The following is a 22838-nucleotide window of genomic DNA, read 5'->3' as shown; positions in this document are numbered from 1 at the left end:
TCTTCATAGAAATAACTTCACTGAATTTACTGAAGCTTACAGTACCTTTAACTTTCTTTGCGCAAAGAGTTAACACTGTCTTTTGTCACATTTTCATCTTAGCCTGAAAGTTCCTCACCTCCACCTCCACCTTGGCTGATTTCCTTTAACGAGGACTTAACAGCCAATCAGAGGCACTAATTGTACCATTGTTTCCCCACTGATGTGAGCGGATGGACATTGTGCAACGAGTACGAGGCTCATCACCACCTCAAAGGCCAGAGGGGACCAGGAGGCCCAGGGACCAGGGGCCCCTCCATATACTTCCTGCTAATTACCAGCAGAGTGGGTAGACAATCAGGCTGTTCTTAGCCTCTGATTGCTATTATCAGCTGCTGCTTTTACTTTGTTCGAATATCTGAAGCACCGCAGAAGATCTCTCCACCTGCCTGCCAGTGATGACCCTATTATGCAACCAGAGAGATACTCCTTGTGTGGCTCCTGTTCTGTTCTGAATATATTCCATAGCTGTGAAGAGCTCCTTGGGAACATCTTGGTGCAATCTGTTTGCTCACTGGAGAGACTGCATCTCCACTCTTCCCTGACACGGAAAGACACTCTCTGAGACTGGGAGTGTGTAAGTGCTCTCTACATCTCTGTCTGTATTTCCTCATTTGCCTTGTTTGCCCCAAGTTGTTGTTGACTTTCATGCTACTGGAAACTTCACCTTGCCCAAAATTCTAAGTGACAGAATTTCATCTACAGTCAGTGAAGTGTCTTACAGTGCTGGTGGACTGAGCCATCATGCATTAGCATACTTTAGATCCCACAGGCAGGTGTACAGTCAAGCCTTCGTATGGGTTTGGACTGGCGTGATGCACAACATTGCACTTGTAAAGATTTAGCATTCATCCAACCAGAGCTTATCAAGAGACTACTGCAAAGTGCTCCAGTGGTGTAGAGCTCCATCCTCCTCCTCTTCTCTTCTCTTGTTGTGTTGTGTGGAGATGGAGAGAGGATCCACACACCCCTGTCATCAGCAGGTTACAGCAAGAGCCCTGCACTATTTCATGTTTGCTGCAATGGTTAAGAGTGTTGATAGAAATTTGTGAGCTTCTCCCACTAGAGCTCCCACACAGGGGTTGTCAAGACTATGGAGAGGGCCAATTGGGTTTGGGTGTGGGTGTGGGTGTGTGTGTGTTTTTGCGCACGTGCGTGCATGTGTGTGAAATGAATCGCCATAGCAACAGCTCAGGGAATCACACTCCCCCTCCACACACCCTTTAAACTCCTCATGACACTTCCTGTTGCTATTCATCTCAACGTATTGCCCCATTGTCACTCACTGCCTGTATAGCTACTTCATTAAGATGTTACATGTGTAAACTCTGACTACATATTGGGTCCTTTTTTCATGTGACCCAGTTTACCACTCACTCTGCAGGGTTTTTCTGCCTACCTAATAACTGTTTTAAAACATTTCTATCTATTGCATTTGCTAGCTGTGTGTGTTTAGTGTAGCTACTGTGTATGAGAAAAAAGGGTAAACTTGGTATTCTACAAGAGAATCACTCCCTTAGCAACATCTCACGGGACTCTTCGAAGGCCATTACAGAGCCTATCTAGAGAGCGGTAGCGTCCCACACGAGGGAACGGGAGGAGGAGAAGGAGGAGGAGGAGGTGGAAGGGAGGGGTACTACATAATATATGAAGGCTGAATGAAGAGTAGGTGCTGTAGTTTCTTCTCCCACATACTCCAGTGGCCTGGGACTGTTGAGAGTCTGACGTTTTGCTACTTCAAACGAGATGCACAGAGGGAGAGTGAGAGAACAGAGGGAGTAGTGGGGGCCTGTGGAACGTGCAATGTACCCAGTCTCGGAGTGGAAAGAGAGTGGGGGGGGTGAAATGAGAGAGATAGAGAGAGAGAGAGAGAGCGAGAGAGAAGGAGCCTAGCTCAGAATGCTGGCCTCATACCAGATGCACTTTCAAGTGAGAGTAGAAAGGCTGGATTTTAGCACTAGTCCCCAGGAACGCTTGAAGCACTCTCTCATTAGACATGACCTTCTAGCTCCCTGAGAGGTGAAGGCAGAGGGGAGGGGCCATTTACCCACACTGTGGAGCATGGCTCCTTCTGCGTCCGTAGTGGAGATGGAGGCACACACTTATCCAAAAAAACGTACAGACATTTAGGATTAAAGTTCATGACAAAAATGGCCAACATCAATGATTCACATCCCTATGAGATATACGGCTTAGGTTAGCCACTGGACTGGGCCGCAATGTGGTGGAGTGCTGAAAGAAAGTGTTGGTAGGGATCAGAGATTGTTTGATTAAATGGACATGACCCTGAAAAAGGCAGCTTGCTTAAATGTCCTAAATAATTGTAACTTTCGGCTTTGAAAACCAACACACGTTTAAAGACACCCTTTATCCATCGCCCCCAAGACTAACTCCAGGGGGCAGTCTGATTGAAAATGGATCTATTGTTTGTATTTCTGAAACCTGTAGAAGTCAGCAGATCCATTGCTCTCCTGTCTTCTCCACTGGGAAGTGCTGAAACAAGCTGTAGATTTGTTGCAGGGATTACACTGGCCCAGTTGGATTTCCTCTTAGACCTATAAGGCTCTGGACTTCAATGGCTCCAAATAGCAAACCCCACCAGCGGATTAGCACAGTGTCTATACGGGAACAACAGATGACCTTGAAATGCTGCCTTCCTTGTACACAAATAGACACAGGACTACACTTGTGCCCATACATACATGTGCTGTATGTGTTTTCTTTGTGTGCCATGTGACTTGAGTAGCAACTAAATTCTCATCATGAGTCATCATTAAATTAAATGTAATGATTAAATGATAACTCTGTCCTCAAAACACATGTTCTATTGTACAGCATCTATGGGATAAAGGAAATCAAGGATATTTTGGGAAAAATGTAAATCGGCAGAACATTAATCTGTGTTTGAAATTAACTAACCACCCATTGTTTTCCTTGTGGTTTGAAGGACACCGTATAAATGTATTTTAAATTAATATACGTACATGTACTGTATCTGCCCTTGAAGTATAAAAATAACATGTAAAAAATGATTTGCTAAAATGTTTAATTTGGCTTTACTGCTATTAGCCCACACAAACAAATTGAATAACAGATTCACTACATGGAACAACAGATAGTCAAGCTAATTCTTTTTTTTTTACGTATATTTAACCCCTTGTTTTTGGAACTACTGTATTTCATTTTTTAACTGGTACCAGGGGACCTTCAGACAATGTCTTTGGAGGCCTGTGGGTATCCTAGTGCAACACAACTGACGTGTACGTGTTCATGAGAGTCTCACCTTTCCATAGAGCTCATATTAGTGTGTAGCCCAAACTGTACGGACGCTACAGACAGAAATTGTCAGATCGGCTGCATCAACTTCAGACAAGTTCCGAAATGCTTGTGGGGGGTTGTAGAGCATAACGGAGAACACCATTGTGAGAGTTTCATAGTTTGTAGGCCAAACCATTCGGCCGCTACAGACGATGTTGTGAAAAGACCGATTTCCGGAAAGTCTTATGGTCTGACAAACATCGCTCTAGCTCTGTCATCTTTTACCGCAGATGTGGTAGATTGAGATGCATCCACTGCAAAAAAATTATATCTCTAGTTTAAACTGAAGGATTTTGATGGGAACGTTTTTATTATGCTAATTAGATTTCAGTGGGGTCGCTGAAATCAACTCGAGGAGGTTTTAATAGAGCATTGGGCCACCACGAGTCAGAACAGCTTCAATGCACCTTGACATAGATTCTACAAGTGTCTGGAACTCTTTTGGAAGGATGTGACACCATTCTTCCACAATAAATTTGGTGTTTTGTTGATGGTGGTGGAAAACACTGTCTCAGGCGCCTCTCCAGGATCTCCCATAAGTGTTCAAGTGGCATATGGCTGACATCGTTTTCATGCACTGTGGATGGGGGCATTGTTATCCTATGGGGGCATAGCCATGGTATCCAAAATAATGGCCTACCCAGAATTTTTATACATAACCCTAAGCATGATGAGATGTTAAATGCATAATTAACTCGAGAACCACACCTGTGTGGAAGCACCTGCTTTCAATAAACTTTGTATCCTTCATTTAATCAAGTGGTTCCATTATTTTGTCAGTTACCTGTATATCTTCCTGCAGTATAGACATTGTTGCCTGGTCCCAGATATGTTTGTGCCATCTTGCCATCTTCTTTGGTGTTTGGCATCACAACAACGATAGGAGTTGGTTATACAGCACACACAGATCTGGGACCAGTCTGTAAACCAGTCTGTGTTTGACATGTGCAGCCTTGTGTGAGCATGTGAGTGTGCAGTACAGTGTGAATCTAACATACTCTGATCTCTTTTGCTTCTAACCTGCCTTCTCCTGCTGGGACCTGTGGATGTTGATGCCTTTGCTAGCTTATTGTGAGTACACAACTGATTAGACATCTGGCCAAACCATATTCTCATCTCAATACTTCATGTTTTGACATCAATGTGACGTTTGCTTGGAAGATTTTGCCTTATTTGAATATGTAATGAATACACAATCCATATTTTTAGTTGGAGAAATACAGTCAGTTATCGTTTAGCATTGACAGTTTGCTAATGACTACTTGTTGACCTTTATTGTGTGTTGTTCCAGGTGATGTCGTCAGGCATGGAGGATGACCACATCTTCCATATGACTGGGTCGGGTGCAGATCAGGACCCAAAGGGGGTGTTCACCATCAACAGGTTGACTGGAGAGGTGTCTGTTAGCCAAGAGCTGGACAGAGAGGCCATCAATTCCTACATGGTGAGTACCCTGCCATACCGCACACAGCAGAAAGAAACACCGACATTTTGTTTCCATCAGCTGATGCTTATCCGTTTATGTACAACAAAAATGGCTGAAACATAAAATGAGAGAAAATTCACAGAAGATGTGTTTAGGTTTCAGCTGCAGACTTTGATGCCAGATCTAGACTGTGCATATTTCTAGCAGAATCTGTCTGAGTGAAAATTTTATCATATTCTCTTATTGGTGACTTGATCTGTCAGAAGTTGGAGCTTTGTGACAAAAGAGTCATAAAGAGACTGTGAGAATCTAGTTTAGCCTAGTGCCTCTGGGGTTAGCATTGCCTTGAGAAAGAGAGAGGAGAAGAGGGAGCCAGCAGGCCCAGGTGGGTTCAAATAAGACACAGCCAAGCACAACACTTGACATTTACATCTCCCTCCTCTGCTCTCCCCAGCTACACACTCAGACATGCACGCACACACAAAAGATCGCCCACACAGACACACACACAAGCACACACGCACAACCACATAAACACACACACTGATTTGCCAATCTCATTCCCCACTGGCAATCATGCACGCATTAAAGGCTGCCATTTCACTTCAGTTACATTTAGATTTCGATAAAGGAGTGTGACTGCGTCCACCTGCATGAGTTTGTGTAAGGGGCTGTTTGCCTGTCTAGTTGTCTGTGTTTGATGGTCATGTATCAGTGGTTTAAAGAATTGTGTGTGGGTTTTGAGTTATACATTGGAAGGTGCTGTTCATGGTTGTTAGTAGTTGCAGGCTTTGTGCTGGGATGGCTGTTGTACTGTTAGTCACAGTAGATCCAGAAATAAACATAACTACAAGGATCGCATATAGTTACACTCTCTCTCCCCCTTGTTCTGCTATACCAATTTACTGCACAAATATATTCAGAATTTGGAAATGAGCCATGGATTGATTCCCAGGACTTTTCTCGAACATTCACACACACAGACAGGAACATACACACACAGACAGACATATATACACACACACACCCACACAAAGAGGCTTCAGCGATGAAGCACTCTTTACCTGATTCTGTGGTATCTGGGCAAAATTACTGCATTTCCAGCTAATCCCGGAAACAGCATCACATCAGGGATAATTACATGGCTGCTAATTCAGGCTGACACACACACAGGCCAGAGAGGTCTCTCTGAGGTTAGACTCACTGGACTATGTCCTCATGCCATATATAAATATATAAATATGGAATACATGTTTGTTATTAAGGCATATAAAAGTTTACATGTTCCAGAAGGCATTCTGCCCAAGAACGTACTTAGATAAAAAATAAATGTATGTTTACATTCAAATGCCTCTCCTGTGAAGTAGTGATGTGAGACTAGTTTCCTGACGAGTCACATTTTGTCAAATGTAGATTAAGTGATACATTTATATTAACATAATTTAAAAAATGATAATTAAGATTGTAAACGGGAAATCAGTAGGAACAACAATCAAGAGTAAACATAATCATATAATGGACAATAACAATGCCATAGAAGACATGTGCAGGTTGTTTGGTCTGTCAGACAATGTCCCTCATTTTATGGCAGGCAGCAATGTAGTGCGCTGCCAACCCACAGCTCTAACCCTAATTCTATCCCTAAACCTAACCCCTATGCCAAAAATAGTATTTTACATGTGAGGACCGGCACTTCTCAGAATTGCTGTTGGTTTACTATTCTTGTGGTGACGTTTGGTACCCAGTAAAGTAAAACCTGTACACACACACACACATCGGGTACTCACAAGTATAGTACAACGTGTACTGTACAGTACACACACGCAGGCCAGAGGACTCTGTGTGATATTGGACTCACTGGACTATGTCCTCGTTCCAATCATTCCTCCTCTATACAGACTGTAATCACAGCACCCCCCCTCACTTTCTCTCTATCTCCGTCTTTCTCTCTATCTGTCTCTATCAATTCAATTAAAAAGGGCTATATTGGCATGGGAAACATATTTACGTTGGCAAATCAAGTGAAATAGATAAACAAAAGTGAAATTAACAGTAAAGATTACTCACAGAAGTTTCAAAAGAATAGAGACATGTCAAATGTTATATTATGGCTATGTACAGTGTTGTAACAATGTGAAAATAGTTGAAGTACAAAAGGGAAAATATATAAACATAAATATGTGTTTTTATTTAGAATGTGTTTGTTCTTCACTGGTTGCCTTTATCTTGTGGCAACAGTTCACAAATCTTGCTGCTGTGATGGCACACTGTGGTATTTCACCAATAGATATGGGAGTTTATCAAAATTGTATTTGTTTTGTAATACTTTGTGGTTCTATGTAATCTGAGAGAAGTGCAACTCAGTTTTCAAATATCATTCCAGTTTGCTCAGTTTTTTGGTTAATTCTCTCCAATGTGTCAAGTAATTATATACAGGGGTTCTTCCTTTAAAAGTTATGAACTTATGCCGCGACCGTTAGTGGTAGATGGTGGCACCACACTATCACAAGGGGGAGTTAGAACACTGATCTATCTATCTGTAGTCTAAACTGTGGCAAAAATTGACTATCTTTTCGTAAATTAATGGAGGCTTTTTCAGTCTGATAGTCTCTCTTCTCTGGCACGAGAGTCCTGCATCGATGGTCCTGGAGTTAAGAGAGAACTTGGGTAAATACAATGGGGGAATTACACTTGACATGTGGACTGACATTTTTCAAAAAAAAATAGGCACAGTGGGCTTTTGGTTTCTCTCCCTCTAAAAACTGAAATAAATAATTCTAAATAACAAACTGGATTTATTTACAAATTAGTAAGAAAGTCTCACCCCATGTTATATAATGGCCTTTTTCCCTTTATTATTTGAAAACGGAATAATCCCCAAAATATGGTTATTTTTTAAACAAGCCAAAGAAAGTTGGTTGCAATTTCATTTTAATCCACCAGAAAAGACAGAATAAATAATACAACAAATATTGTGATTAAACTCAAATAAACAAATTGTGTTACGGGGTTCTTCTGTTGAAGGAGAGGCGGACCAAAACGCAGCGTGGTTATCTTGATACATCTTTAATGAAGATGATAAATGAACACTATACAAAAACAAGAACCGTGAAAAACCGAAACCAGCCCTATCTGGTGTAACAAACACAAAGACAGGAACAATCACCCACAACCAAACAGGCTACCTAAATATGGTTCCCAATCAGAGACAATGACTAACACCTGTCTCTGATTGAGAACCATATCCGGCCAAACACAGAAACAGACAAACTAGACACACAACATAGAATGCCCACTCAGATCACACCCTGACCAAACAAAACATACAAAGCAAACTATGGTCAGGGAGTGACAAATTGATTTAAAAAAAATGTGGGAAAAAAGGGAAAAAGTAAGGAACGTATGTCAGCCCTGCATTAAAGACCAAAATTGGTTAAGGAGAATTGTGATAAATAAAAATATATACAATTTTCATTTAAAGGCCAAAAAAGTGACAGCTGTGCCATATAGATTGCAAAATAGTTGGGCCGAGATTTTTTTATTTCTCATGATCTGTGTCGTGTCGCCCGCGTGCTAGCGTAGTGGCGGCTTCCCTGTTCCATCTACTGCTGCCCCCTGGACACTATGATCACTATGATCACTATGATCAACTCAGGCTCTGTGTGTAGTTAATCTTACCCTCTCTGCCTAGTCATCACCATTTTACCTGCAGTTGTTGTGTTAGCTGACTAGCTGTTGTTGTCTCACCTGTTGTTTTAGCTAGCTCTCCCAATCAAGACCTGTGATTACTTTATGCCTTGCTGTATGTCTCTCTCAAATATCAATATGCCTTGTATACTGTTGTTCAGGTTAGTTATCATTGTTTTAGTTTACAATGGAGCCCCTAGTTCCACTCCTCATACCTCTGATACCTCCTTTGTCCCACCTCTCACCCATTATAACCAGCATGTCCAGAGATACAAGATACAGCGCAGTGCCTGGGCTTACACACCCTATACCCGCACCTCACTATATCTCTGTTTGCACATTATGCCCTGAATATATTCTACCATGCCCATAAATCTGCTCCTTTTATTCCTTGTCCCCAACGCTCTAGGCGAACAGTTTTGATAGCCTTTTGCCACACCCTCATCCTACTCCTTCTCTGTTCCTCGGGTGATGTGGAGGTAAACCCAGGCCCTGCATGTCCCCCAGGCACCCTCATTTGTTGACTTCTGTGATCGAAAAAGCCTTGGTTTCATGCATGTCAACATCAGAATCCTCCTCCCTAAGTTTTTTTTATCACTGCTTTAGCACACTCTGCCAACCCTGATGTCCTTGCCGTGTCTGAATCCTGGCTTAGGAAGGCCACCAAAAATTCTGAGATTTCCATACCCAACTATAACACTTTCCGTCAAAATAGAACTTCCAAAGGGGGAGGAGTTGCAATCTACTGCAGAGATAGCCTGCAAAGTTCTGTCATACTTTCCAGGTCTATGCCCAAACAGTTCAAACTTATAATTTAAAAAATGTATCTATCCAGAAATAAGTCTCTCACTGTTGCAGCCTGCTTACCGACCCCCCTCAGCTCCCAGCTGTGCCCTGGACACCATCTGTGAATTGATCGCCCCCCATCTAGCTTCAGAGTTTATTCTGTTAGGTGACCTAAACTGGGATATGCTTAACACCCCGGCAGTCCTACAATCTAAGCTAACCATCAAGGAACCCACCAGGTACAACCCTAAATCCGTAAATATGGGCACCCTAATAGACATTATCCTGACCAACTTGCCCTCCAAATACACCTCTGCTGTCTTCAATCAGGATCTCAGCGATCACTGCCTCATTGCCTGTATCCGCTACGGGTCCGCGGTCAAACGACCACCCCTCATCACTGTCAAACGCTCCCTAAAACACTTCTGCGAGCAGGCCTTTCTAATCGACCTGGCCCGGGTATCCTGGAAGGATATTGACCTCGTCCCGTCAGTTGCGGATGCCTGGTCATTCTTTAAAAGTAGCTTCCTCACCATCTTAGACAAGCATGCTCCGTTCAAAAAAAATGCAGAACGAAGAACAGATATAGCCCTTGGTTCACTCCAGACCTGACTGCCCTCGACCAGCACAAAAACATCCTGTGGCGGACTGCAATAGCATCGAATAGTCTCCGCGATATGCAACTGTTCAGGGAAGTCAGGAACCAATATAAGCAGGCAGTCAGGGAAGTTAAGGCCACCTTTTTCAAGCAGAAATTTGCATCCTGTAGCTCTAACTCCAAAAGGTTCTGGGACACTGTAAAGTCCATGGAGAACAAGAGCTCGTCCTCCCAGCTGCCCACTGCACTGAGGCTAGGTAAACATGGTCACCACCGATTAATCCGTGAGAATCGAAAACTTCAACAAGCATTTCTCAACGGCTGGCCATGCCTTCCTCCTGGCTACTCCAACCCCGACTAGCATCACCACCCTGGATGGTTCCGACCTAGAATATGTGGACATCTATAAGTACCTAGGTGTCTGGATAGACTGCAAACTCTCCTTCCAGACTCATATCAAACATCTCCAATCCAAAATCAAATCTAGAGTCGGCTTTCTATTTCACAACAAAGCCTCCTTCACTCACGCCGCCAAACTTACCCTAGTAAAACTGACTATCCTACCGATCCTCGACTTCGGCGATGTCATCTACAAAATAGCTTCCAATACTCTACTCAGCAAACTGGATGCAGTTTATCACAGTGCCATCCGTTTTATTACTAAAGCACCTTATACCACCCACCACTGCGACCTGTATGATCTAGTCGGCTGGCCCTCGCTACATGTTCGACGCCAGACCCACTGGCTCCAGGTCATCTTCAAGTCTATGCTAGGTAAAGCTCCGCCTTATCTCAGTTCACTGGTCACGATGGCAACACCCACCCGTAGCACGCGCTCCAAGAGGTGTATCTCACTGATCATCCCTAAAGCCAAAACCTAATTTGGCCGCCTTTCCTTCCAGTTCTCTGCTGCCTGCGACTGGAACGAATTTCAAAAATCTTTGAAGTTGGAGACTTTTATCTCCCTCACCAACTTTAAACATCTGCTATCTGAGCAGCTAACTGATCGCTGCAGCTGTACATAGTCCATCGGTATATAGGCCACCCAATTTACCTACCTCAGCCCCATACTGTTTTTATTTTATTTACTTTTCTGCTCTTTTGCACACCAGTATCTCTACCTGCACATGTTCGTCTGATCATTTATCACTCCAGCGTTAATCTGCTAAATTGTAATTATTCACTCCTATGGCCTATTTATTGCCTACCTCCTCATGCCTTTTGCACACAATGTATATATATTCTTTTTTTTCTACTATGTTATTGACTTGTTTATTGTTTATTGTTTACTCCATGTGTAACTCTGTGTTGTTGTCTGTTTACACTGCTATGCTTTATCTTGGCCAGGTCGCAGTTGCAAATGAGAACTTGTTCTCAACTAGCCTACCTGTTTAAATAAAGGTTAATTTTTTTTTATTTTATCTGGTTGGGTCTAATTGTGTTGCTTTCCTGGGGCTCTGTGGGGTCTGTTTGTGTTTGTGAACAGAGCCCCAGGATCAGCTTGCTGAGGGGACTCTTCCCTAGGTTAATCTCTCTGTATGTGATGACTTTGTTTTGGAAGGTTTGCGAATCGCTTCCTTTTAGATGGTTGTAAAAGATAATGCTTCTTTTCTGGATTTTGATCATTAGCGGGTATCATCCTAATTCTACTCTGCAAGTATTATTTGGTGTTTTATGGTGTACACAGATGATGTTCTCTCTGGCTCTCTCGCTCTCTCACTCTCTCACTCTCTCTCTCATATGCAATGAATCATTAATTAAGCATGGTATTCATAGAGTTCTGGAGACACTGAGCTGGACTAACTCCGAAGTCTTTCTCCATGCCCATGTCATGCTTGGATAATCCCCATCAGAGTGAGTCTGGCTCTGGGTAGATGACAGATGACAATGTACTCCCTTCCTGCTGCTGGTCGAGATCTGAAGCTCCCAAATGCATTTAAGTTGTCCCAGTGGTGTGAAGTAATATCCTTTACGAAAAAATATGGCAATGTTTTTTAGAGCCCAATTCACACAGTCCCATTTTTACCACATTTCCATGCACATGCCGGCAAGTTTAGTAGTGGGAGTAGATGTGGGTCGATACGAGTCTATTTGAATAAATTTATTGAATATACATTATCACAAAGAAATTCATTACTTATTTGCTGTAGGCAGGTCCTAAGAAACACTATTATTTATTTGTATTATTTTTTATAATAAAATGGAATATTTATGTTACTGGTCTGCAATGTTCCCTCTCATCTTTTTCCAGCACTGAGCAAATTTCAGGTCTGCTGAGCACAAACTTGAACGTTTTGAAAATGCTGTGCAACTTCCAGCGCAAATTTAATGCGAACACTGAGGCTGTACTCACGTTAAGTTACAGTATTAACAGTGGCAAGTAGGCTACTGTGGCTATTTGATCATAATGTAGGACTACCAGAGTGGGCTACCATAAAAAACAATGGAGAAAATGCCTACCATAACAATTTAAATGGAAATAGCTGTTCTATCACTCAGCCTACAGTAGCAGCCAATGTGTGGTGTTCAATGTAGGCCTACATTCTATGAGACTTTTTTTTAAACATGCAGGGCTTGACATTAACCTGTTTATCTGTTGTGTTGTTTGATGCAAGACACCACTTTGCAAAATAAAATCCACTATTATTCCCTTTCCATTAATACATAGAATCAGACCAATTATGCTACCCTCAGCCTATTGGCTACTTAGATTATTCAAGCCTATCTCAAAATACAACACTGCCCCTTTAAGACACAAAAAAGCTCTTTACCTGACTCGCTTTTCAAAGATATCTAGAAATGTACATGTTTTGTGCTCTTGTAGGAAACAGTAACTCCCCCATTGAGGACTACAAATTGTCTAGAAATGGGCTAATAACTCACTAACTAGCAAAGGATATGAACAAAATGTGGACACGTGGCTACATGCAGCTCTCGCTTTGATCTCAAAACAAGCGCATTTACTGAGGACCGCTCATGCTGTAAACACATTCCAGTTCAAAGTAAATGGCACAGATCCATATATGGCAATGTCAATGCAATAGAATCCTACTTGGATGTGTTCTGCCTACAACAAAATCTCTTGCATAGTTTGTTTTGTTTTGGTATGTTGCATTAATAAAAGGGGCTAATATTGCGTTGATTCAATCACGATTGTGATAGTGTTAACAAGGAAAACTCCAGAACAGTGGTCACCAACCCTTTCTGAGTCGAGATCACTTTCTGAGTAAAAATGCAAGCCGAAGTCTACTTAAAAAACTTAAAGCTTATGCATCATTAACCAATTAAAAACAAGACTGTAGCAATGAGTTTTCTGCGCAAAGCTATAGCCAATACATTATCACTGCATATTGGCTTTACTTGAATTGCCCATTGTTGTTCGGGCCATTTAGAAAATATATATTTCAAAATGTGATGAAGGCTACATGATCACACCGGTAATAGATCCATGTTGTATTACTTGTGAAGCACAGCTGAGTGAGCATACATTTAAATAATGTGCTTTTTATTATTATTTTACTGGGCTGATGGTGCATGCATTTGATGGTCAGTCTCAGCGAAGGGAGAGCGCAGCAGACTGAGGGTCCACCTCTCAACATCCCTCTGCTCTCCCTTTCCTGCACACTGACCAAAGAGGGACAGCTGATGGCGAAACTCGAGTCACACCGCATTATTTCTGCCTCATGCACAAATTCATGTTGTTACTCCTATGAACAGAGAAAGTAAAATATTCCTAATAATAACAACAACGCAAGGCTATAGATACACTTTCCTGCCTATTCATTACTGCTGCACTGCTTGTTGTAGCGCTAAGTGGAAATTTTATGGGCTAATAAAAGTTAAGAGTTGAATACAAAGTGCTGACAGCGCTGAGTATCAACTTAAACGTAAACTCACTCATAAAAACAGCAGCTATTTTCTGTTTTTGTTTACAGTGTCTCTCTAGTAATGGTTTTAAACTTTTTGAAATCTCAAGGTATCAGTTTTGCTATAGCATTTAAGCCAGCTGTTACCTCGTATATGGTAATCTGAGACATCCAATTGGCCTGCTGCAGGCCTATAATGTCCTTGATTCACTTTCCGGACCCACCGGGAAGGCAGAGTTTGTTCCTTTTGACATATGAAATCAATCAAAATGGCAAGAGTTCGCCAACTCGGCGCTCGGTGCAGCTGAATCGGGTGCAAAAAAAATAAAAATAGATGACTGTGGGGTTTGGGGAAATTGGCTAACTGTTTTGTGTTTTGTGTTTAGAGTTTTGAGTACCTGAGGTGTAGTTTCAGCGAACGTGTTAACCTCTCTGCACACAGAACCCGCTAGCGGGCTGAAATTCAACAACATACGTGATCGCTACATAAATAGTCATATTAAACATTCATGAAAATACAAGTGTCTCACATGTATCGAAAGCCTAGAATCTTGCTAATCCAACTACGTTGTCAGATTTAAAAAAGGATTTACTGCGAAAGAATACGATGCGATTATCTGAGCATAGAGCCCCATTAAAACAAACAATTTTAACCTCTTACGGCCACTGAGACGCTAGCGTCTCACCTGGCCACTAGCCTGGGGAAATGCGTAGCGCCAAATTCAAATAGTACTCGATAAAACTCAAACTTTCATTAAATCACACATGCAGGGTACTCAATTAAAGCTACACTCGTTGTGAATCCAGCCAACATGTCAGATTTTAAAAATGCCCCCCCAAAATACCTGAACGTGACGTAAACAAAATAATTAGCGTAGCCGGCGCTACACAAAACGCAGAAATAAAATATAAAACATGCATTACCTTTGACGAGCTTCTTTGTTGGCACTCCAATATGTCCCATAAACATCACAATTTGTTCTTTTTTTTTATTAATTCCGTCCATGTATACCCAAAATGTCCATTTATAAAGCCCGTCTGATCCAGAAAAAAACAGCTTTCCAAAACGCAACGTCATTACAACATTTTTAAAAAGTTGCCTATAAACTTTGCCAAAATACTTCAAACTACTTTTGTAATCTAACTTTAGGTATTTGTAAAGGTTAATAATCGATCAAATTGATGAGGGGGCGATCTGTATTCAATAGCAGCAAGTCAACAAATCATGGACGATTTAATCTCTTCCATAACTATCCACAGTGAAACCTCTGACAGGAAGTGCCTATTCTTCATTTCACCAAAGATTAACTTCAACCCAATTCCCAAGACTGGCGACATCATGTGGAAGCTGTAGGAACTGTAAACTGGGCGCTATCTAATTTCCCTTGACATAGACAATACAGGGAACTGGCGTAACATAATCACAAACTGCATTAAAATAAATTGTTTACCTTTGACGATCTTCGTCTGTTTGCAATTCCAATGCTCATTGTTACACAATGAATGATCTTTTGTTTGATAAAATCAGTTTTTATAGCCTAACACGAAACATTTTGTGAACCGCTTGTGTCGTGAATTCTGTCTCATTCCATTTTTGACGACACATTCCAGGTAAATAACCCACACAGAACGTGACTTTTCCAGTCATGTTTTGTTTCACTGCAATCAACTGGTTTGTTTGTAACACAATCAAACCTGATGGGCCATTTCGTGGGACGTATTGACTGAAAGAAACCAATTTGAAGACAACAAGTCATGACATCATTGTGCACCAATGATTTGCCCACTGTTTCGTTGATTGACTGTCTTTTAACCCAATGACCACTGATCGTCTTGAAATCTAGCTGGGTAGATAGCCAATGAGCTGAGCTAAACGGCAATACCCCATGTTTATGTGTTGCAAGACCAACCCATGTAGTAAGCTTCAGCGTAAAGTGAGTCATTCGCTATTGAAGTTTCATACCGGAAGGAGCTACTCATTTTACGCACTGCATTGTTTGGTGAACGCGCAGATTCAGCTGTTTATATATCAATCATTATGGCGACTAAGTCAGGGAAAGCTAAATCTAAGTCTAGATATACAGATGTACACACAATTTTAGAATAAATTGATTGGGAAGGTGAGACAGAGATTGTTGTAGGACGCTTCATTTAGCGATTGTGGAGGAATATTTTTTGAACGGGAGAGGACATCGTTTTGGACTGGTAAGTTCTTATCATGCTAATGCCCTTGTTTGAAATTAATAATATAACATTTATTTTTCTATTTTTTTGGGGGGGGTTGTGTTAGAATACCATTTTGGTATTTTTTATATAGTTATTTGTTTCAAAATGTATACCTTCACCAATTTGGCCACTTTTGGGCTACTTGTGTGGGACACCTGGGTGACTTCATGATAAATGTCATGTAGCACAATCTTTTTGGAAGTTATCATTCTGAAACTTTGCACAAGTACTGTTGCCCTCTTATATTTTTCACTGAAATTGTCCCCTATCTGAATGTTTGTTTTTTACATGTACACAACCTTCAGAGTGTTTTCTTTAAAATGGAACCAAGAATATGCATATCCTTGGTTCTGTGCCTGAGCTACAGGCTGTTAGATTTGGGTATGTCTTCAGGCAGAAATTGCACAAAGTAGGGGGGAGCTGTGAGAGGTTAACAATTGAGAAAAACTATAAATGTGATTCAGACTTCTGTTTGTTGTGTCAGCAACGTTGGAGCTTTATTCTCTTTTCACACACACATTGTGCCTATTGAGGTTTGACAGCCCGCATATTGATCGGCACTCTTCTATCTGTCTGTCTGTCTGTCTGTCTGTCTGTCTGTCTGTCTGTCTGTCTGTCTGTCTGTCTGTCTGTCTGTCTGTCTGTCTGTCTGTCTGTCTGTCTGTCTGTCTGTCTGTCTGTCTGTCTGTCTGTCTGTCTGTCTGTCTGTCTGTCTGTCTGTCTGTCTGTCTGTCTGTCTGTCTGTCTGTCTGTCTGTCTGTCTGTCTGTCTGTCTGTCTGTCTGTCTGTCTGTCTGTCTGTCTGTCTGTCTGTCTGTCTGTCTGTCTGTCTGTCTGTCTGTCTGTCTGTCTGTCTGTCTGTCTGTCTGTCTGTCTGTCTGTCTGTCCACAAGGAAAAGAAAGACAGAATCTTGACAATGTGTTCCAGTAGTCAATAGTAACCTGTTGAACTAAACACTGTGATTGACATGTTTCATCAAAAATTAATATTTATTTTGGCAACTTTTTGGAATACAAGGCTTTATTGTTTTTTTTTACAGAAATGTTTGGCGATAGACTTGGAATACCAGTCGATGGGGATTGACCGATTGGTGACCATTGCTCAAGAAAGTTCAGTGAAGTTCAATCTTGTGCTTCTCTCTGTGGGCTGATATGTAGCTACTGCACCCGCATGCAGCTTAGAGGGAACATTGCTGATCTGTGCAGCCTATATACTAAATGGCTGTGCCATGCACATGAAATCAATAGTTATTTTGTTCATTAACCAGACAAGACACACTTAGGCTACTCTGATCACAGTCAACACACACATAGGCTATTTAATATTAGGCTAAGAATACAATGAAATATAACTAAATTAAATACAACAAATATTTTTCCCACACAACCTGCGCCACAGCAACGTGTGGAACCGCTGTCATATTAAAAAAGTATTTTGAAACCCATGCTTGATCCACGTTCATCTTTTCCCACCCTCACTCTGCTTTGTTCGGGAGCAGGCATAGGGTCTTACATTGAGAGTAGGCCTATCTTCATCATGATAGAAAATAATAGCAATCTATATTTTCAAAAGTATGTATGTGAGTCTCGTGTTCAAATTTCACAACCTCAGCGGGTTTTTGTAGTTGCCTATACGCGACGAAGCAAAAAAATAGGCCTACACTTGATTCAGGTTACATTATTGAATTATAAAAGTTTCTGATCAGTGATAGATGAGCAACAAAATAGATGAGCTATAGCCTAACAACTCCACTTATTTGCCCTGTCAGAAACCAATGAACCATATAGCCTATGCAGACAGTGATTCAGTGAAACAAAATCACATTCGTTGACTAGGACAAGTCACAGGCTTTTGGTCGGGAGTGGGCCTAAGCGACTGAGTGAAGAGAAAATGAATCCACTTGTTAAGCTAGATAAAAAAGTATTTATTAACTAGGCAAGTCAGTTAAGCACAAATTCTAATTTACAATGATGGCCTACCGGGGACCAGTGGGTTAACTGCTTTGTTCAGAGGCAGAATGACAGATTTTTACCTTGTCAACTAAGGGTTTCGATCTAGCAAACCTTTTGGTTACTGGCCCAATGCGATAACCACTAGGCTACCTGCCACTCCACGCTGGCAACATTTTCTGATCAATTCTAATAAATGAGACAACTAGACAAGATGATCATGAGCAGCATTCACCTTAAACATTTTTACAGCTTAATTGTAGTTAGCCAATATCCGAACAGAGATTCAGTGAAAAGAGAAATCTGACATTGATGGATTTATCAAGACCCCAAGCTTTTCTCAAAACTGTACTCAACACAGTGCTGAAATAGTTGATCACGCACTGGTAGGCTATTACATGAAATGTCTTATACTGTACACTGAACAAAAATACAAACACAACATGTAACTCCAAGAAATTCTGCATATGCACAAAAAGCTTATTTCTCTCAAATGTTGAGTGTAAATTTGTTTACATCCCTGTTAGTGAGCATTTCTCCTTTGCCAAGATCCACCTGACAGGTGTGGCATATCAAGAAGCTGATTAAACAGCATGGTAATTACACAGGTGCCCCTTGTGCTATGGACATTAAATGACCACAGTTTTGTCACACAACACAATAACACATGTCTCAAGTTTTAAGGGAGTGTGAAATTAGCATGCTGACAAACCGATGGCCAGCAGACCTGTTGCTAGAGAATTTAATGTACATTTCTGGCTGCCTAGCAACCATCAGGAACTTAAGATGGAGTGCCAATGCCGCCTCAGCTTCAAGGCTACATTAAATACTAAGCCGTAGTCAGAACTTTATGGGAATATTGACTAGGTCGATTTGGCGGAAATAAAAGTAGAGTTTTTGCCACCGGCAATGCCTTTCATATATATTTCATGTATAAAGAAAATTCGTCAAAAAGGTGTCGGGAATGCTAAAGTTGGCGGAAAAAGGTTTTAGTTTGAAAGGGGTATAACTTAAGTAGTACTCCAGAGTATTTTTACTTACCTGTTTTTTGGGGGTATCTGTACTTTACTATTTATATTTTTGACAAGTTGTACTTTCACTCCAGTACATTCTTATATAATAGATGTACCTTTTACTCTCATACATTTACACTGACACCCAAAAGTACTCGTTACATGTTGAATGCTTAGCAGCAGGCTTGGAAAATTATCCAATTCACGCACTTATCTCGGTAACATGTGATCATCACTCCTGCCTCTGATCTGGCGAACTCACTAAACACAAATGCTTAGTTAGTAAATGATGTGTTGGAGTGTGCCCCTGGCAATCCGTTAATAAAACAAAAATCTAAAAAAATATTGTGCTTCCTCATTTGCTTGATATAAGGAAATAAAAATGAATTATAGCTTTTACTTTTCATACTTAAGTGTATACAGTACCTTCAGAATATATTCAAACTCCTTAAATTATTCCAAATGTTGTTGTTACAGCCTGAATAAAAACATGATTAAATAGATTTTTTCTCTCACCCATCTACACACAGTACCCTGTAATGGTGAAGTGAAAACATGTTAGCAAATTTATTGAAAATGAAATGCAGAAATATCTAATTTACGTAAGTATTCACACCACTTAGTAAATATATGTTAGAATCACCTTTGTCAGCGATTACAGCTGTGAGTCTTTCTGGGTGAGCCTTTAGGAGCTTTGCATATATAACTTTTCAACTAGAAATTTCAGTTATAGATCTGTCATTCGCAGAAACGGTAGATTGTTCTACTGTAAGTGCACTAGTGCTTCCTGTGCTTAACTTGAGTTTTTGTGTCTTTTACTTTCGGTTTTGTACACCAGCTTCAAACAGTTGAAAATACACAATTTTTTATGTCAAATATATTTTAAAGCCGATTAGATGGAACAATGATTCTCTACTATACACATGAACTGAAATTAGACAAACTATTATAATCTTTGCAGCCAGGAAATGGTGGAGCTATTTCTGCATAGTGCATGTTTAAGTATATTTAAATCCAAATACTTTTATACTTTTACTTAAGTAGTATTTTACTTGGTGACTTTTACTTGAATCATTTTCTGTTAACGTATCTTTAGTTTTAGTGTGACAATTGGGAACTTTTTCCACCACTGATTGGTCCTCTAGTCTCTTATCCCTAGTGCAGTACAGAGAATATGAGAAGGTCACTCACTCCTGTATAGGACTTGATAGTGATTTCATGACTATTTACAGTTGTATAGTCAGAGAGGAGAGCATAAATGCAGCTATTTCCATAGAAACAAGACATGTAGGAAGTTAAAGGAGATAGAGAAGTTAGAGAATAAAAAAACAAACAGAGGCTCCTGGGTAAATGGAAATAAGTGATCTGTTATCATTTGCTGAGGAGTGTAAAGGTATGAGAGAGCTGGAGGAGAGTTTAAAGGACTGGATATCCCTCAGCTTTCCAGACAGCCTTAATATGCAGTCAGAAACACAGCCAGAATCAGAAAGAAAATATACAGTACACAGACTTTAAAAGGTATGTTTGGTTTTGTGTGTGTATATGTGTGTGCGTCTGACCAGTCAACGCTCTGTTCTTTTAAAGACAGTCAGCCCTCTATCGACTTTAACCATCTTTGGTCAAACATTGATGTTGTTGGACAATATTTTATGAGTGGTTGTGTACTTGTTGAGCATGTATTGTATGTTCAGCACACTGTGAAATAGCTTCCAGACAACTCATAATAGTTGTTCTTCTCTCTACCAAAATGTTCTGAAAAGGCTGAGAAAAGGTTATTTCTGAGTCACCCAGCCTCCTTGAGACTGGTACATAAAAGCTGAGAGAATGGGGAGCAGGGGACAGAGACCTGCTCCTGATGTCAGATAAGACCTTATTCTAATCAGTTCCCAGACACTGCTGTAGAATGACACAATAGCAGCACAACCTCATCCCCCGCAGGTTACTGCAGTCTACACAGCCTCATAGATACTGACAGTAGGATGGGGAGAGACACAGAGGAGGAAACACAGGAGAGAACAGAGAGACAGAGAGAGATGGCGAGAGTAAGAGACAGAGACAGAGTAGGAGATGGATGGAGTAAGACAGATAGAGAGAAAGAGCGACTGAGTGACTGAGCGAGACAGAGAAAAGCAGAAATATTGAGAAAGAGAGAGAGAAATTCAGTCATCCATCAAGAATAGTTTGTTTGTTGTTGTCTCTTTATATGAGGTCAGGTACCACACTGTTCCTACTGTCTGTACTATTGCTGCTACAGAACAGTGCTGTATATTTTCCTGATGATATGTACAGTATGTCAGTGTGATGCTTCTTGTGTCTGATGAATTCCTCCACATAGTTCAAGAGCTCACTAGCAGTGATTTCTCCTCCCCCCAGCTAGTTGAGAGTAGGTTTTCTCTGTGTAGTGGTGTTGCTCTCCTGCTGTCACCATAAGCTCAGCCACCAGAGGGGCAGTATCATTTACAGTTGGCGGAGGGAATGTTTTGATCCACTGTAGGGTAGTAATGGAATCACTGTGTCAGCTGTTTGTTCACCATCGATCTGCTGCCTCCCTCCCCCTGTGTGGTCCTCAGGTCCTCGACAGTTGGCACACAGCTAAGCTCTGTTCTGTGGTGCAGTCTCTCTCTCTGTGTCTCTGTCTCTCTCTGCCTGGCTGTCACGTGGCCTCCATAGCCTCATCAGGGTATCTCATACCCGTCCTAATGTAATTACACACACAGTGTGTATTCTACACCATATCTGTGGCTCTGTTAGAAGATCAAGAAAAAGGGACGAAACATGAAAATATCAAACATAGTTTGAGCAAGTTGTGTATATAGCCTACATGATTTTCTCCCACAGGGATTCCTAGGTGTGTTAACTTTATCTTCTTATGGCTGCAGGGGCAGTATTGAGTAGCTTAGATGAAAGGTGCCCAGAGGTGCCCAGAGTAAATGGTCTGCTCCTCAGTCCCAGTTGCTAATATATGCATATTATTATTAGTATTGGATAAAAACACTCTGAAGTGTCTAAAACTGTTTGAATTATGTATGTGAGTATAGCAGAACTCATATGGAAGGCAAAAACCTGAGAAGAAATCCAAACAGGAAGTGAGAAATCTGAGGTTGGTCGATTTTCATCCCAGGCCCTATTGAATTTACATTGGGATATGGATGAAGTTGCACTTCCTAGGGCTTCCAATAGATGTCAACCATCTTTAGAAACTTGAATGAGGCTTCTACTGTGTTGTGGGCTTGAATAAGAGCTGAATGAGTCCGGTTACTGGCAGAGAGCCATTTCCTGGCCACACGCATTTCACATGATATCGACCTGCGTTCCATTGCTTCCCTAGACACAAAGGAATTCTCCGGTTGGAATTGTATTGAAGATTTATGATAACAACACCCTAAAGATTGATTCTATACTTAGTTTAAAATGTTTCTTCGACCTTTAATATAACTTTTTGAAGTTTTTGTCTGACGTTTGGCTGGACCTGCATGAGCGTTTGGATATGTGTACCTAACGCGCTAACAAAAGTAGCTACTTGGACATAAATAATGGACATTATCCAAAAAATCAAGCATTTATTGTGGAACTAGGATTCCTGGGAGTGCATTCTGATGAAGATCATCAAAGGTAAGGGACTATGTATAATGTGATTTCTGGTTTCTGGTAACGGGATCGATATGACAACAGACATCTCATAATTAAAATTCCTCAAACATACATATATATCTTATACGTTTTCAAGGTAATCTTGTTGTTAATCCAACCACAGTGTCCGATTTCAAGTAGGCTTTAGAGCGAAAGCACCACAAATGATTATGTTAGGTCACCACCAAGCCAAAGAAAAACACAGCCATTTTTCCAGCCAGAGAGGAGTCACAAAAAGCACATATAGAGAGAAAATGAATCACTAACCTTTGATGATCTTCATCAGATGACACTCATAGG

At 41.0% G+C, this 22838-nt stretch overlaps 1 protein-coding gene across 1 annotated transcript in view; it reads left to right on the top strand.

The window, feature by feature from the left end:
- Positions 1–22838, top strand: part of LOC115109350 (cadherin-13-like) — a 635591-nt gene that overhangs the window by 258960 nt on the left and 353793 nt on the right. The window contains exons 5-6 of the mRNA XM_029634155.2: positions 4423–4428; positions 4649–4801. Coding sequence (XP_029490015.1) covers positions 4423–4428; positions 4649–4801 — 159 coding nt within the window. The remainder of the gene's footprint in view (positions 1–4422; positions 4429–4648; positions 4802–22838) is intronic.

Source organism: Oncorhynchus nerka, linkage group LG25, assembly GCF_034236695.1.
Source record: "Oncorhynchus nerka isolate Pitt River linkage group LG25, Oner_Uvic_2.0, whole genome shotgun sequence".
Lineage (NCBI taxonomy): Eukaryota > Metazoa > Chordata > Actinopteri > Salmoniformes > Salmonidae > Oncorhynchus > Oncorhynchus nerka.
Note: the sequence above shows the minus strand (reverse complement) of the source record. Positions and strands in the feature narration are given on the sequence as shown.